The sequence below is a fragment of the Cyprinus carpio genome, chromosome A2 (assembly GCF_018340385.1).
Source record: "Cyprinus carpio isolate SPL01 chromosome A2, ASM1834038v1, whole genome shotgun sequence".
Taxonomy (NCBI): Eukaryota; Metazoa; Chordata; class Actinopteri; order Cypriniformes; family Cyprinidae; genus Cyprinus; species Cyprinus carpio.
In genome coordinates, this window is record NC_056573.1 from 17,308,462 (window position 1) to 17,326,145 (window position 17,684).

General features: G+C 35.1%; 1 protein-coding gene across 4 annotated transcripts in view; it reads left to right on the forward strand.

Moving 5' to 3' along the window:
* astn1 (astrotactin 1) overlaps positions 1-17,684 on the forward strand; it is a 584,917-nt gene that overhangs the window by 496,709 nt on the left and 70,524 nt on the right. For all 4 annotated transcript variants that reach the window (XM_042775911.1, XM_042775908.1, XM_042775915.1 and 1 more), the window contains 2 exons: positions 110-304; positions 8,549-8,676. In XM_042775911.1, coding sequence (XP_042631845.1) covers positions 110-304; positions 8,549-8,676 — 323 coding nt within the window. The remainder of the gene's footprint in view (positions 1-109; positions 305-8,548; positions 8,677-17,684) is intronic.

A 17,684-nucleotide genomic window follows, 5' to 3' on the forward strand; every position in this document is an offset into this window, starting at 1 on the left:
CTGAACATTTGACTGATAGTGGCAAGCATAATCTTATTTGGCAGACGTCTACTCTTCTTTCTTCTCTTCCTTTAGCTCATATCTTTTTCTCATTGCCATATGTTTGAAGGTGTATTGAAGATTATAAGAGAGGAGCAGACGGTCGCTCATGTCAGCCGCTGTCAGAAGCCTGCACTGAGGGAGTGGACTGCGGGGACACAGCTGACATCCCGGCCAACCAGACTGTGTTTGGGGACCTCTTCTACGGCTACAATAACCACACCAAAGAGATTACATCAGGACAGATCCTTAAGGCTTCCTTCAGGTGAACATTTACTATGTGCTTGATTTTACCAGTGCTAAGGGTCACAGATGACTTATTTTTACCCATTTTTAATAGCAATATCGTGCTGATAATGTGAAATGAGGTAAAATCAGAAGTTCCTATGTCCAGTTCGGAAATATGAATTATACTCCACTGGAGCCTGTACTGTATGTTACAGTGATCTTAACAGACTTAAGTGGTTTTTCTGTAATGGTGGGAATACTAATATTATAAAACTCTAATACTTTTATTTATTAATAATCACTATACACAATTTAGTTGTAACATGTATGCATGTACCAGTATGCCTTAAACATATGTTTAAATATGTGCCAGTGCAAGAAGATGGCCTTAACTAAGGGATTCTTGGTTTGTGCAGAGTTTCTTTTTCACCCACTACATGTTTTAGTGAATTGTTGTTTTTGTTGGAACAGTCTCTCTCATGCTGTTTTGGAACAATATCTATTGTGCTAACAAACAAAGTGAATTTAATTCTTTCCACCAAGTATTTCATTTCGTTAGCCTGTAACTCTTAATGCGGAATTATTTATTTATTTATTTAGCCAAGCAACCTAGTACATAAATATATAATTCATAATCTAGAATTATTTATTTATTTAGCCAAGCAACCTAGTGAATGTATATAATGTATATAATTATATGTATATAATTCATCATACATATATCATTCATATAATTCCACATAGGACAACAAACAGTTTATAATTAAGTAAAGTTAAAGGGATACTTCACCCAAAAATGAGAAACAAGAAAATTCTGTCACCATTTACTCACCCTCGTGTTGTTTTAAACCTCTGTGCACTTCTTTCTTTTGAAGGAAAAAAAAAGGACTTTTCTTGTATGGCCCAAAAACCAAACAGAACTTGTTTTTTTTTTTTTTTTCTTCGCTACACTATTGATAGCATAAACCGTATGTTCAGTATAGTCTGTGAAGTCTGCTGTATACACAGTATTTGTCTGAAATATAGTTCTGTAGTTCTTAAAAGCACTGCAGTCACACTATCCAATCATCAAGGCTAATTTAATAAAAGCGCAATTCCTGTGAAATACAGCACAGCAGAATTTCTATCTAGTTACACACAAAGACACTTTGAAGATTCCTCTAATTAAAAGAGCACTGTGTTGTGCACTGTGGTCAGCTCAACCTAAAGGTCACCATGCAAAGTCATTGATGGCCCTGAAATTAAACACGGACACTTACAGACACAGTGTCCTGCAGCAGTTTATCCATTTACTCCACATGATTTGATTGGTGCGGTATGGGAGGTGGGAGGCCTGACTGATGGAGAAATAGTGGGAGGAGAGTTAATATTATCAAGAAGCCAAATCTCAAAAGCTCTGATCTCATTTGGAGGCACCCGGAGAGACGTTGGGTTTAGACAGCCTTTGAAAAGCACAACTAGCCATGCTTCAGGATTTACTCTCTGTGCAGTTCTCTCCGCCTTTTGAGAGGCCTGGGCCTGGGCGAGCTCTAATTATGTGGAATGGCGAGGAGCAAATTAAAAGTGACCGTAAGCAAGTTTGGTTTAATAGGGCTTAATTTGGCCAGCTATAGCTACTAGATCTTCAGTTGAACAAAAGGAGGGCACGGCAAGTTCATTAATCCTTCGTAGAGTATCGTAGGGCTTTGACAATTAATTTCAGACCCAAGGAAATAGTCGAAATTGTGTTGCTCGGAAGGAGCAGTGGCAGGAAATGAAATGTTTGGTGAATTCAATAACAATAAATAGTATTCACTAATATTGCCATTTATTTGTATGCAGTGTTTCTGCTGTTTTAGGTCCTGATTTACTAAAAATAAAAAAAAATATCAAACCTGTTAAAGTTGCACAATACACACAGAATATGTTCTGAACACCTCAACACAATTTGCACACAAGTTGGTTGTGAATGTTCAGATATGAAGGATTAAGCAGACTTCTACCATCTGGTGTGATTTCCTGATTGCTATTTAAGTTTGAGTTCAGTACGTTACTATTATTATTTGTTTATTCATTTATTTTAAGTGATTAATACATTTATTCAGCGAGGAAACATTAAATTGGTCAACAGTGACAGATGAAAGATTTTCATTTCAAATAAATACTGCTCTTTTGAACTTTCGATTCATCAATGAAACTGAAATGTATCATTGTTTCCACAAAAATGTTAAGCTGTACAACTGTTTTAGACTGTGATTATACAAAGAAATGTTTCTTGAGCGCCAAATCAACACAGTAGTATAGTTTCTGATGGATCTGAAGAATCTTTGTGACACTGAAGACCAGAAATTCAGCTTTACCTTCGAAGGAATGAATTACATTTCAAAATACACACACATATATATTATAAGTATACAAATAATTAATTAATAACAAATAATTTTTTGATCAAAGAAATGCAACCTTGGTGAGCATAAGATTCTTCTTTTAAAAAAATTAGAAAAAAACATTACCGATTCTAAACTTTTGAGCAGTAGTGTATATGCCAAGTTATAATTATCTTTTCTATCTTTCAATTATCTTTTTTTTCAAAAGAAATGCTTTGCCACTTTGCAGTAGTAGCACAAATAGGAAATTTTCTGCATATTGTTTATAAGAAGGGTATTTGCACTGAAAAGAAAGACAGTGACTTTAAATATTAGAGTTACATTTTAACATATTTAGTGCCATGTTTAATTAATTGTGAGTGCCAAGACAGAAGGTGGTGTTGTTGGTTTTTTTTTTTTTTTGTTTGTTTTTTTGCACGATTTTTTTTTTTTTAGAACTGTTTAATGAATTCTCCCAGAGTCTTCTGTCAAAGAGAAAGTGAGATGTAAAATGGCAAATGATTTATATTTTCATATTACATCAACTGCATGCAATGTACACTCAATAAATTCAGGAGGAATTAAACATATACAGTGCTTACAGAGGTAACTCTGCCAGATAAAGAACAACTACCAGATAAAACCCATCCAGAGAGGTTGAAGTTGTTTATTATTCTGTTTTAAACTTACACAAGGGCTTGTGTTTCCTTTGGCACTTCACCAAAAGTTACTACCCACAAGTCTGGGTTGTCACACAGCAGCTGTGTGGTACGATCCGACTCGTATCTGAAAGGCATGGTTACATTTTCATGCTGTTTAATCTTGAACGTGAGGTGCAACACATTTCCTGTGACAATCTGCCCAAAAGCCAACGCATTTATTAGCTCCTGTTTAATGCTTTTTATGTTAATGGTGTTCTCAGACAGACGAGCATGCCATTTTGAAAGCGCTGTATTGCAGCAAGGGTGTGCAGCTGGATGTTTCCTTTCTTTTATGAAGAAATTTAGAGAACAGATTTGTTGAGCTTGCTTTTCTAAGCCGAGATCATCTATACATGAAAGTGTTTGAAGTAAACAGTTTGAGATTATATTAAAAATTCTGATTATCAATTCAGTTCAATTTAGTGTTTTGGCAAAAGTCTTAATTTGGTGTATATAAAGAGCACTTCATTCAAACATAAATATTCTTTTAACATTTTCTCATATTTCAGTGTCTTTTGTTCAAACAATGAAAGTCAGTGGGGTCCAGTATTGTTCGGAGCCCAGTGACTTTCAAAATATCTTTACTTTTGTTTTTGATAGAGACAAAATTAACACCTTCTCAAAAACAAAACATCGTTTTTTTTTAACCCTAAGCATCTTTTTCTCCCCCATGTTTTCTTGGTTTTTTTTTGGTTTTTTTTTTTTTTTTTAATGCTAACACGTATCTCTATATCTGTTAAACACACAGATATGACAGTGAAATAATTTGTTAATTCCAGTCAGTTCCATCTCAAAATACCAGTCTGTTGCGCTTGTCAGTTGTCAGCATAATTTAGCTTTTAGTTCATCCTAGTTTGGTACTGCGTATTTGGAAGCCAACTGCATGTCCGTGCTCATCATTTTAATTATACATAGTCTTTTGAGATGTAGCATCTGGCATGTTGCAAGCCGAATCGGCACCTCCCCAAGCAGTAATTGACATGTTACAGTGCCATTTACAAAAATACATTAGTGTTATTTTTGTGCCAGTTTTATGATTGCCACACAAATGTATCTGTATATTCCCTCTTTCTTTCTATCTAGTAATAACAGAAATTTGTTACATTTGTGAACATTCTTTTAGTATTTAGAGCTTTAAATTTAAGCACCTCCATTCAGTGTTATTGGAAAAGTACAAATTAAGATGACAGGTAAAGTTTGTCAAGACAAACCTAGATTTTGTCTTGCTGTTTATGTTTAAAATAATTCTAAAAGCTTACTGTTTGTAAAAGTATTTGCTGTTCGTAGGTGGGTGGATTGATTGTTTTGGATAGTTGCTGTGGCATATCTAGGGTGTTTGTAGTCAGTTGCTTTTGGTATCTTGGATAGATACAGAGAATATCAGAACGTCTACATAGAAAATGAAAGGGAGGCATACAAATTCTGACAACCCAAACTTTTCTGCACATTTCTGAATTTTGTACACGCACACACACATATATAGTGGTTTACACAGTGCGTTCTTCAAAAACAGTACACGGAGTGTGGGTTAACCACTGGATGTTGCGCTCAAGGCCGTGCTGCAGAAACTCCCTATGACATTGCTGCCAAACTCTCTAGCTTGTTGAGCAGCAGTCCATATCTGTGTACCATAGTGTTTGTAGTGCAAAAAAATTAAGAAAGTAAATTATGCAAACATTTTGTTGACATCTTAATTAAATATACTATACACAGGCTTTTAGAGATCATTCAAAATACCCATGCCTACTTCCTCCTCCATATCTTGTGTACATTATCCTAGCATTATAGTGTCTTATCATCATGAGACTTTCTACCTAAAAACATGTGCGCATTCCTAATTACTTTCCCTCTCCTCTGGGTTCCAGCCTTAACCAGTTTCACTTCCATTCCTTCCCAGTGTGCTTTGAGCTGTTTTTAATGATTTTTTTAGTGCCCTTTGTTCTCATTAAGACTTTGCAGAATCATGATTAGGATTACCTCTCTTAAAATCTCCCAGTTGTGTGTTTCCATCCTCAGCAAGAAACTCAAAGTACTACCTTTCTCCCAGCATTAAATTAAGAGATCACACACAGGCTGTGAACAGTCTGATTATTTTTAAAAGCCTGAAGTCTGAGATATATTCAAATGGACCCCTTTTTTTTCTTTTTTTCTTTCTCTCGAATGCTCTTCTGGCTTTCACTTATAATATATAAAAAGCAATACTTTTAATCATTATTAATTATAATTATATAAAATAATTAATGTAATAACATTTTTTCTGATTCTTCAAGCATCTTGGGCAGGTTGTGGGAGTGTTTGGGCAAACTTCATGTACAGAAATGACACACTTCTGCTTTAAACAAGCTAAAAATACTTAAGCCATTCTAGATGAATTCCTTCGGCCCCACATATTATGATTAATTATATGTGAAATCATCTCTTAATTATATTAATTGATAACTTGATATCTCATTATCTTGCCTGAAATGGGATATCAACTTCACATAGCTTACTTATTAAAACCAAAAGAAAACTTAACATACTTGCTGCAAATTTTATGTCTCATTTTCCAGATGGCTTTTAAAGACATCTTCTATCTGTATTATACTCTATTATTATAATAATCTGCCATAAGCTGTTGCTGGACAACAGCAGTTCACCTAGTTTTACATTTGAAATTGTTTTATTGTCCATTTTGAATTATTTTTTCCCCCTTATTCTCATTCGACAGATAATCCCACCTGTGATGCCTAGAGCATCTTATAAAACTTGCATGTTCTGTCTATAATTACCATACTGCTAGATGTTATTGCAGAAATCTCCCTCTTGTATGTCCGTTCTTTGTCGACGCACATGATTAATGAAGTCACGTCGCGACTGAGACTTTTCTGTCTGCAGTCTATATTTTTAGAAAATTACACAGGGAAAGTAACAAGCATTGAAAGCTTTAGACAACATGCAAGTTTGTCTGTTTAATAGTTTATTTTTGTAATACATTTATATGTTCGAATGCTTTATTGTTATTATTACTATGCACCAAAATTAACTCACATTTTAATTCACTGGGGTTATAGCCGCAATTGTTCCCTGGTAAAAAAAAATCAGAAACTTTAGAGCCGCATGCATCATTTTTATTAAAATTACTGGCCCCTAAATTTAATGCACATTTCTATTTAGCTGGACCAGCTCCATGGGGAACTGAACCTTTTTATCAGATGTGACTTTGACAAGCAATAATGCAGAGCTATTAATATTTCAATATGCAAGTATCTATTAAAGTGTGAGCTTCAAGTTTGACAAGAGGAACAACTTTTTTACATTTTTATTAGATGTGGGGAGGAAATCAACCCGGTGCTAAAAGAAATTTCTGCAGAATTTGCTCCAGCGGACCTTCCAGCGCACCCAAGAGGGCGTATTTGGGAACAGTTTTTGAGGTTTATGCCAGATTTAATTTGCCCTGGAAAACCTACAATCTAATATACATCAGTAGAATCTGATTTGTAATGTTCTGGGTTACAAATAATTGTGGCTATTACTATTATTTAGCCAAGTAAATGGCTGTTTTCTTTATAAATAGAAAACTCAAAACATTTTGAGTCATCCAGGAAGCGGGGGTATTTATTTAGCACTGTAGACCTTCACGTATATGACAGTTTGTCGAACATAAATGACAGTCTGTTCCACTTCAGCCACTTTTCATTCTCATATTAAGATGAAGCACATATTGCAAGCCTCTGGCTTTTTTTTCACTCCCATTTAAGCCCAATTATTTATACAGTGCTGTTTATTCAGAGATAATATAATTCTTTCATCCAAGTCCATTTTATAAATTAGATATGACAGTAATGCTTGAAGAAAGATTTAGATTGTATAATGTTGCCTGTTACAATTTTCTGAATGCTTGCTCATTTACTACAGTAGATGCTCTTGTAGGCATCATTCTAGAATTATGTTACATTCTATATATTTCCCTGGTGTGCTTTCTAGGTGCTTATTTTGCCTTGAAAAGGAAAGAGTTTATTCTATATTGTCCTATTCTCCTTTTATTCATACTTTTATTTGACATACATTTTTTTGTTTCGCATTGTTCAATTTCCACACGTCTACACTCGGTCCCAGAATACTTTAACCTTGATCTAACTTAAGATACATAGAGAGATATTGACTCAGAGCTTCTATGCAGAATGCAGAGTTTGTGCATATTTGCGTCTTTTGCTGTTGTGTCAGTTTATCACTTTCCATCAGTCCTTCTCTCCAATGCATACTTATTATTTGCTCACATCACTTTGAAATGAAACTATATCTAGCATATATATATATATCTTCTTGTTTAAACTCAAACTATATTTTCTTACTTTTTCCTCAAGACTATAGTACTTCAGCAGATCTAATTTAGATATAGTCATTCTTTTGTGCACTGCTTTTTTTCGGTTTGCTTTTTCTTTGTCTCTTTGAGCTGCTCTACCTTTTTTTTAATGCTTTCCCATGCTATTTATGCCATTTTATGGAAAATAATCTCTTAACACCATTTCAAATATATCCTATCCACTTACAATCCTTCGTTTTAAATTATATTTTATCTAAACCAAATATTAACAAATAAATAGAATGTCTATTTCCACTAAGTGCAAATAGTGACTGTCAAAAGTTCAAATCCACCTCAAGTTCACAATAAGCCAGCATTAATTTATGATTTTAATAAATATAATCATATACACTGAATATGTAGCATACTGTTATTCAGTGTACATTAATATGCTGAGGTGAAAATATTATTTGCCACTATTTGAAATAGGTATAATTATATAAATTGCATCTAACAACATTTACACTTAGTGCAAAGAAAATATTGCTATTTGCACTTAGTGCACTTAAATAACATGCAAACACTTTAAGCCATTGCCTAATATTTTAATATATTTTGTATACATTTTATTAAAAAAATATTTAAATGACTTGCTAATTGCAAAAAAGGTGGTGTTTCATGGCAATTTGATCAATAAAATGAAAGACATTTGAACATTAAATGCTAAATGAAGAGAATAATTTTAAAAAAATGGATAATGTACAACTAAATAGCCAGTAAACACTAATATATGTGCTTTTAACGAACAATGAAGAAAGGCATGCTCATATATTTTTCTATAGATTTTGCTACAATGATGTGCCAGAAATGTAGGCTTTGTGTGATTGACACATGGATGAACATGAGACTGTGTTTTGAGTAGATTGTCTCCTCTATCTTCTGCTGTGTAGGCAGAAGAACTTTGCCCGTGGCATCGAGCAGCAGCTCCCGGATGGCATGGTGGTTGCATCTGTGCCCACTGAAGCCCAGTGTCATGAGGAGCTGTCTGACCCAGTGCCTGATCCAGAGTATTTGACTGGTAAGAACTTATAAATTCCTGATCAATCACTCAGCATCTCAGCATACACACACACACACACACACACACACACACACACAAACCCACTCTCTCTCTCTCTCTCTCTCTCTCTCTCTCTCTCTCTCTCTCTCTCTCTCTCGATGAATTGTGTAATCTGTTACCTTATTTATTTGAGAAGCAGTGCTGTTTGATGGTGTTGGCGCTAGCAGTGTTGCATAAGCTGAGTGACAATATCTTATGATAAATATTATAACTGCTTCACTGAGGCCACCTCATGAAATAACAGGCTAAGAGGCTTTATCTTGTCAGTCAATGACTCCTGCACAGAAGAGCTTGGTGTTATGTTCTGTTGGCTCAGAGTGCTGAGTCATATTTTGTATATTTCAGTAGAAGACCAAAAAGAAAGTGTGTGGTTTGCATTTTATACTGTATATTTGGTATTGTTTTGCATGGTTTGTTTGTATACTATTTTCTATCAAGAGCTATATAAACAAACTGTCATTTTGTCAATCCAAATGTTTTTGGAAACTTCCTATTCGTCTTAGAGATTATAAATGTTTGTCTTGATTAAATAAGTCTGTTAATCTTACCTTTGACTGTATTTAAGTAATTCCTCTTCTTTGCTGCTAAATCCATAATATTAACTCTCTTCACTTGGACTGCTTAGCATGATCACAACAAGTTAATTCAGCATTTCTAATGCTAAAACAGCTTTTAGAAAACAGTTTAGGTCCTGGCTTCAGTGCACAGCACATATGGTTGCACATCATAATACAGTACAGCCTCTAGTACTTTGTTGCTTATTTAATTGTTTTTTAAGAAGGAAAAATTATTCAAAGCCAAGCCAAGTATTTCAGGTCATGACGCTCCACATTCATCTTCAGTGTTTGTGTTTGTTCAAATATGCTATAAATTTTCTTAAAACTTGCAAACACTTGACTGATTCACATTATCTCCTGCCAGATCATGTGGATGATGAAAAGGCAGAAAACGGAGAGGGTATTAACAAAATCATTTTTCAGGAGCTTCTGGATGCTGCTGCCTCTGTCAGGACTCATTAGCTGACCAATCTGACTCCCCTCTGGGGTTTACCATTGTACAAGTATTCTGTGTGGCAGCCCCTTACCCTAAATAAACTTTATGCTCCTGTTAATGAGAAAGAAAAGGGAGGAGCGGGGAAATCCTGTACCGTAAAATAAGGCTTCAGAATGTGGCGTCTTTCATCATTCTCTTCCCCTCTGGCTTTGGCCACCCATATCATACTGCCAAAGAATGAAGGATTATAGTCCTTAAGGTCTGATGTAAAATAAACAGCAGGAAAGGCCAAACAAAATAGAAATCTTATGTGCTTGTTTATGTTTTCTTTGTCCGGCAGCTATTACCAGCTACAGAATGTTATGTAAATTGCATATCTTTGTGTTTCTTTATATATGACATCTTTTCATGTGTATCTTGTCATAAATCCCTGAACAGATCTGGACCATTCTTAACTTTATGCAATGGTAAAAAATCTAGACTGAATTTGTATTTTGGATGCATAATCTGGAGTTGCTACCAGGGTGTCAATATATATATATATATATATATATATATATATATATATATATATATATATATCAAATTAAATAATACTCTGATTTAAAATGCAAATTGCATTTTTCAGCACTTGATGAGAAAAACGTACAAATTAAGATACTTCAAAGACAGCACTGAATAGCCATGCACAGAGGTGACAGTTTATTAGAATTTCTATTTATTTATTTTCATTTATTAGTAAATTAAGATAACAACGTAATGTAGTGAGGTGTATGATTCTACACAAAAAATGATAAGTCTTAATACCTTACACAAATTACCTTCTCGTGTAAATTTGTCTTGCTTAGAGGAATTTTTGGTATGCTATGTTGGAAAAATTTATTATTATTTTTTTTTAGCAGTGTAAGCAGCATGTGTATACAGCATATTATATATATATATATATATATATATATATATATATATATATATATATATCCTGTAATATATATATATAATAACTGTAATATTATTTATTATTTTTTTTTTTTTTTTTTTTTTTGTAGAAAATGAACACTTCACACATTTGCCAGCCCCAGTTGTTGAACAGTTAGTTTTGCCCGGTTCTAAATTTAGAGAAGGAAAAGTTGTCATTCATCACATTTTACAGCAATTTTATTAAGGCTAACTTGATTCCCTAACCACCATTCAACTCCAATTTGTAATCCAGTCTAAAGGTCATAAGTGTATGAAATGGTCTGGTGTGGGTCTGTAATATTGCCTGAGCTTCCGGGGAGTGCAGGTGCATTCGCTCAATGAAACAATGGTTGACATTCCTGGTCTTCAGACATACAGTAATGGTCATGGCATCAGGTGAGACTTATGAGAGGTCATATTGGATACTTGCAGGAAGATTAAAATTGGTAATCTAGAAGAGTCATCCTCTGTCAGTCATGCTTGAGGCCTTGGCTGTGAAGACAGAGGTTATTTGTCTATTGCAGTGTGATGTGATATGCTGCAGGCCTGGGAGGGAAGCATATGAGGCAGGTGGTTCAGTGCGGAGCTCTCCAACCCTTCAGATTTATCACTCCTGCACCTGATGCTTTCCAAGTTCCTCTATTGCAAAAACTGCAAATTATGCATAATATATGACTCATTAGTCATATTAGACACGTGTACACCATTCAGACTTGTAATTACATCCATTGAAAGCTCTTTGCAGTGCACATCTTCTGTCCTTTCACCAGCAGAACACTTTGATTCAAGTCAAGCTATTTTTGTGTAATACAAGATTATTTTGGAGGTTATTACAGTCAATTTAAATGTATAGCAAGAGGGAATTAAACAGAAATATAAAATAAGACATAATATCATAATGTTGTTTCAAATCTGCGTGACTTTCTTTCTTCGGGGAAACACAAAAGAAGATATTTTGAAAAATGTTGGAAGGTTTGTAATGGGTGAATAAACGATGATAGAATTTAAATTTTGGGGTGAATTATCCCTTTCAGTTGTACTGTACTAATGACAGTTGTCTTGAACATGAAAATTAATGTTTTCTCTGATTCCTTCAGTTCATTTACCTTGTGATTATTATTATACTGTGTTCATACCTTATCTTTCTCATTGTGTATTCATGCATTCATTCAGAAGGCATCCATTCAGAAGTGACAGTAAAGCCATTTATAATGTTTCAAAAGATTTCGAATAGATAAATGCTATTGATTTAAACTTACAATGCATCAAAGAATCCATATTTATTTTAGCAACACAACTGTTTTCAACACTGACAATATGCATAATAGAACGATTTCTAAAGGATCAAGTGACATTGGAGCCAAACTTTTGAACCAATGAATCAATTTGAATCAATGTGATTTGCGGGAAATTACAGGATTTCATGTTTCCTTTTTTTTTTTGGATTTTATTGTCCTTTTAAGTCACAGTCAAGTTTTAAATGAAGTTTCGTTCTTGTTGCTCGTTGTAACCTTGTTGCAAAATTCTTTGAGGCAGCATTTAAGAAGTGGGATAAAAAATGTTTAAGCTCCTGTTTTAAGATAAGCTTTTGTTTCTCTTCCATGCCCTTAATACATCATCACAGTGTTTTTCCCTTGACTGTCTCGAGCCGCCAGTTCTGAAACTCACCTGAGGTTAAATTAGCTACTAGCTCAGGTAATTGGGTATGGTGCATGCAAGTGGCACATACCCGAGCGGTTGTTGAAGTTGTCAGGCCTCTGCCACTCTCCCTTGCTGATTTGGGCGAGTTGGTGCGACGGTCAGTGTATTTGTCACTATGTCAGCACTCCTGGAGCTGTTCCTCCCAACCCTCTCAGGGCAACGCATTCATCTTTCTATTCATCTCTGGGTTGGAAGTCATTCATCATAGGACCAGAGGACTCCATCAATTACTCCAATGGGAAAGGAAGAAGGCAGAGAAGCTTTGAAAGGCAAATACATCTTGATTTAATTGGAATGCAGGTAGAAAGCACATTGGCACTAAGCAGATTTCCTGCTGGAAGAAAGAAAGGAGGGAAATCATCTCTGCCTCCTGATGCAAATGGTGACTCACATTCATGGCCACAGATTCTTTGAGGGTGGTGGTGTCCGGGTTAAGCAATACTTGTCTTTGTGACATACAATTCGCCTGTGGTTTCTTTCAAAGGCATGCACATGCCAGCATGGTTTCATGGCAATCGGAATAAAAACACTAAAAGAAATTACTTCAAAACACAAATTACATGATGCAAAAATACCACCAGTGCTACAGCCTGCTGGGTTGGGCAGGTGGTGAGCAGAGGATGAATAGATGCCATTGATCATCAAACACAAAGGAGGCTGCAAAGAGAGTTGAGTGAAATGGCTGACACATGGATTTCTCACCGTTTCTTAAGAATTAGCTGTGCTTGGGCAATCTCCCGAATGCAGCTCTTGAAGACGGCACAGAAGTGACAAGTTCCAGATTTAATCGGATGGATCCAATCAAGTTAGGCCTTTGTGGATGTTCTGCAGTGGGAGTTCCTGTAATCCCAAAGAATGGCCTGGCAGGTTCGAATGAACAGGAGATTTCCTGTTTCATGTTTGGATCTTCTTTCATCACCGCTCATGCTTGTAGATACCACCTTGCAGTTTCAGGTTTCCTAGTCTCTACACGGGAAGAAGTGGAACTGATGAGTATCTACCGTGCTATTACTGCTTGGCAGTGTGTTATTTCTGCTTGAGTTCTGTCATGGACAGTTTTGCTGTCTAGCAGGTGGTGTTGTGAGCTGATGGGTGACCTTGCTGTGAATTTTAAAACTTTGTCTGTGTCTTCTGTGATTTATTACTTTGTGTGCTTATACTTTTAATCTGTTATCTCTCATCTCTAGTAAATCTGTAGTGTTTTACAAGGTTGTGCACAATTCTGAGTTGAAGATTTGGCTTCCCTTCTATTCATGAGTTGGAATTTGAATTGGAATGTCAAGAAGAAGAATATATTTAATTGTAATTAAAAAAGTAAATAAATAAAAAGCAATGTGGGAAATGAGGTGTTCTTATTTTGTTAATATACAAAGTAATTATATACACTGTAAAAAATTATTGTAAATAAAACAAATATTATTGGAGTATATCTTATAAGAAAACACTATTTCAGTATTTCTGTTCATTCTTCATTTTGTTTTTAATTGTTTAATATGTGCTGCTACTTGCTGTTTGTTTGTATGCTATCTATCTGTCTATCTATCTATCAAAAACTTTGCTTTTCTAGTTTAAAAACAGCTATATGAATTTCTTAGATTTTTTTAATTATTTTAATTTTGCTTTCTTGCATTAAGATTTAAATTGAATTTCTGCATTCTGTTTACTACCAAATTCAATCCAGGTACTGAACTATGATTAAATAGGCATGCACAGTTCAATTGTGAATGCCACAATTGTATGTAAGCGTCCATAAAAGCAAAGACTGAGGGGGGAAGAAGAAAAAAAAAATCCCTGAGGGAGTCTTTGACCCGACCACATCTGTATTTTGAGCAGGAAGCAGATCTTTAATAAATAACGTTTCAGACTTGCATCTCCTTTAGATGAGATGCAAGCTTACATCAAACAAATTAGCATGTTGACCCAGTAGTTAATTCATTTGCTTAATTGCAATACAGTCTGTGATTATTTTTTTTTTTTCAATAAACCACAGTACAAAATACCTCCCAGTTAAAATAAAATAAAATAATAATAATAAAACCTTAATGACTTTCAACTCTAATGACTTTCCACTTGAGTATTTGTTTGTTGTAGTCTCAGAATACAGAACACGGTTCGTTTTTATTCTTGTTATGACAGGTGCTCCTTCAGGATGTTTTCTTCTTATTGGGAACTTCACATGCTATCTATACTTTATTAGACCTGTCAGTAATTGGAATTGGAAGAGGAGGTCACACCTCCAGGGGATCATTTCCAGTCAGTTCCCTAGCTAGCCTGTGGCATCAGCAAAGAAATCTTTTTATACATTATCTTAGCCGCTCAATAGTCTTATAGTACCATCATGGATTGTGATTTTGTTTTATTAACATGTATGTCATTTCTGTGTTCATATTATGAAGTTGTTATTTTCCCGGTACTTGCTACTTGCCAGGTAAACATTGAGACCTGTTTCAGTACTTAATATCTTTGTTACTTTCATAGTACATAAAACATCTGTAAAATATTGAGAGGCTCAGACCACTCGTAATTCCATTTTGTGCAACTTTATTGAGTCTTTCCATTTGTTTTCTCAGTTTATTGGAAACATAGGACATAAAATAAGTTGCATTAATGCATTTTGATTATTGTAAAGCCATTGTAAACTACATTCAAGAATAAGGTGTTAAAAGCTTGCCCTTAACTTTATCTCTAGTTGAGCATTACATTTTAACATCTCAACAAGATAACATGTAATTTTCCATCTTTGACAAATTTTCACACTATTTTCATGTAGGGGAGAGTTTTGGCTTAATAGTCCTGCATTTTGGATGTTTAATTCTCTGTTTTCGAGTAGATGTGTCACAGATCATATGGATGATTTGTGAAGTTCATGTTTAATTGATGTATGTGATATCAGAATACATCACATTTGCTTTTCATCTTTGTTTATGGTTCATGCTTTTCAGAGACAGAATGTTGTGCTTTTGCTGTTTGTTTAGTCTGCTGCATCTGTCCCTTATTAATATACAAATGTGGAATTTCTGTCTACCGTAACGCTGCAGTTGTCGAATGCCAAGAAAATGATACCCTCCTCTAATTATTCAGTTCAATTAAAAAAATAAATCAGAGGGTAAAAATAGCTTTGCCTGTTCCGCTATAATTGAAAAAGTGTTCTTCACATTTTGACTTATTCTTTACCTTACATGCCCCCAGCACAGTTGCTAAGGCAGTGTGACAGTTTTGTCCCTTGTATTACACCAGCTTGTGTTACAAACCTAATTGAGCAGTTCATAAACGTCACTGATATTTTATTCTATAATTGTGCAAACTGGAATCCAGTTGCGCGTGAACATTCTGCAGAATGTAGGAGCTTAAACCTTTATGCTGTTAATTGCATCTCCTAATTAATAAACATTAGTTTTGCCATTTTTGTGGATGGAATTAAGAGTATACAGACATATTACATTAATTTCAACCATCATCTAAGCAACTTCTATTGTTTTACTATATTCTATTTTTTTTTTTTTTTTTTTTTTTTTTTTTTTTTGACAACAGTGTGAAATAAATTCATAATTTCAGTTGAAAACAGATTTTGATGTGGTATACACAGAGAAAGAAAAAGGGAGCCCCATTAAAATTCACTTTTGGGTGCAGTCCTCAATGTTAATCACATTTGGGGTTTAATTTATTCTTTGACACTGATTAATTGCATAGAATTGCTGGAGCCATTTCCTGCTGTAAACATCAATTAATAAGCCGACAACATTAGATGTGATAATTAATACAGTGGGTGCCACAGCATGGGCCCTGGATCCTTCACGGGTGGCCCTTCAGATGCCTGTGGTCGATGCAAACACCCCAATTTTAACATCTGCGGGGATCTGGAAGTTCTAGGGTGATGAGTTGAATGAAAGAAACTTATGTGTATAGTTTCATGTCTAATTAAGGATACAGACAGCAGTGGTGGTGTCAACAACCGTTCTCCCTGTGGTCTTGCTGGTTTGGAGAACCCTTGTTGATCACTGACATCAGTCAGAGTGGCAGTGATTCATTCTGCAGCACAAAGTCCCTCTCCCTAAGTCCCTCTCAATTAGAGTGGCAGCATATGGCCCACTGACCAGTAAACCACAGAGGCAGTTATCTGCTCTGATGTCTTGAGATTCTGATAGAGACGTCCCTCAGTGTGGCTGAGAGGGAAAGTGTGTCACCTTGATCTGTTAAGAAGTGTCCGCTCCTCCTCGAGCATCTATATTAAGAACAGATAGATCCTCTTGACGGAAAGTGTCCTGTTGGCCAAATTGTTTACTGTGTTAATTTGTAAGTATGACTTTTTAACTCAATTATAGGATGCACTCAGAAGTATGCGTCCTTCATGTATGCTAATTTTTAGGGCGGTAAATGTCAGTCAGGCAAAATATGACACTTAAATGTCACTAAGGAGCTTTAATAACCAGAAACATTAGAATATACTTGTGTTTTCACATATTTACACCTCGCAGCGTCATTGACAGCACACAAGAACACAGCCTGCTAAATGTCATTTCATTTTACATGTGTGCTTGTGCTGCTGAAAATGTGATATCTTGGTGTCTTTTTAATTTGAAAGAAAGTTCTAAAAGAAGTTCTGTCAGTTTCTCAGATGGTTTAATGAGTTGCCTTACCTGAATGATAAATTTGTTTACATAAAGGTGTTAAAGGTGAAGTTTCCAAGTATCCTAGAGACAACTAAGCAATTAACTGGTTTTTAGGCTAAAAAAAAAAAATATATATATATATTTAATATATTTTATATATATATTTCACAGCATTAAACACTAAAAAAGTGACCTTTCACCTGATACTACCCTTAAAAAATACTTTACATGTGACTTAATGTATAATGTTGATTCACTTCTGTTTTCACTTAATTAACACCATAATAAAATTCATTTTTTGGTGTTACAACATGAAACTTTTTACATTTATTTTTTAGCCCGTTTTTCTGATCAGTGTGCTGAGTTTGAGTCGACTTCACAGCTTCACCATTAGCCCTCTATTAGATAAGCCTGTTGTGATTTGAGGTACGTCCAAATGTTCAGTTATTTCTGCTGTAGTCATCCGTTTCTTCGCTCATCCAAAAGTGAACTCAGGGTGCCGTTGTTAATGGGGTTTCATGGGACATACGATGTCTACTACCAGTGGTCACTGTGAATCTCCCAGTGAGAGGATTTTAAACAGGGAGATTTGCCCACACCTTCATGAGTTATGGGCTGTTGCCCCACTGTTCAGGGAATAGAGTGCGTGCCATTTCATATTAAGATTTCCTCCTGTCTTGTCACTTTGATATATGTCTGACAGTG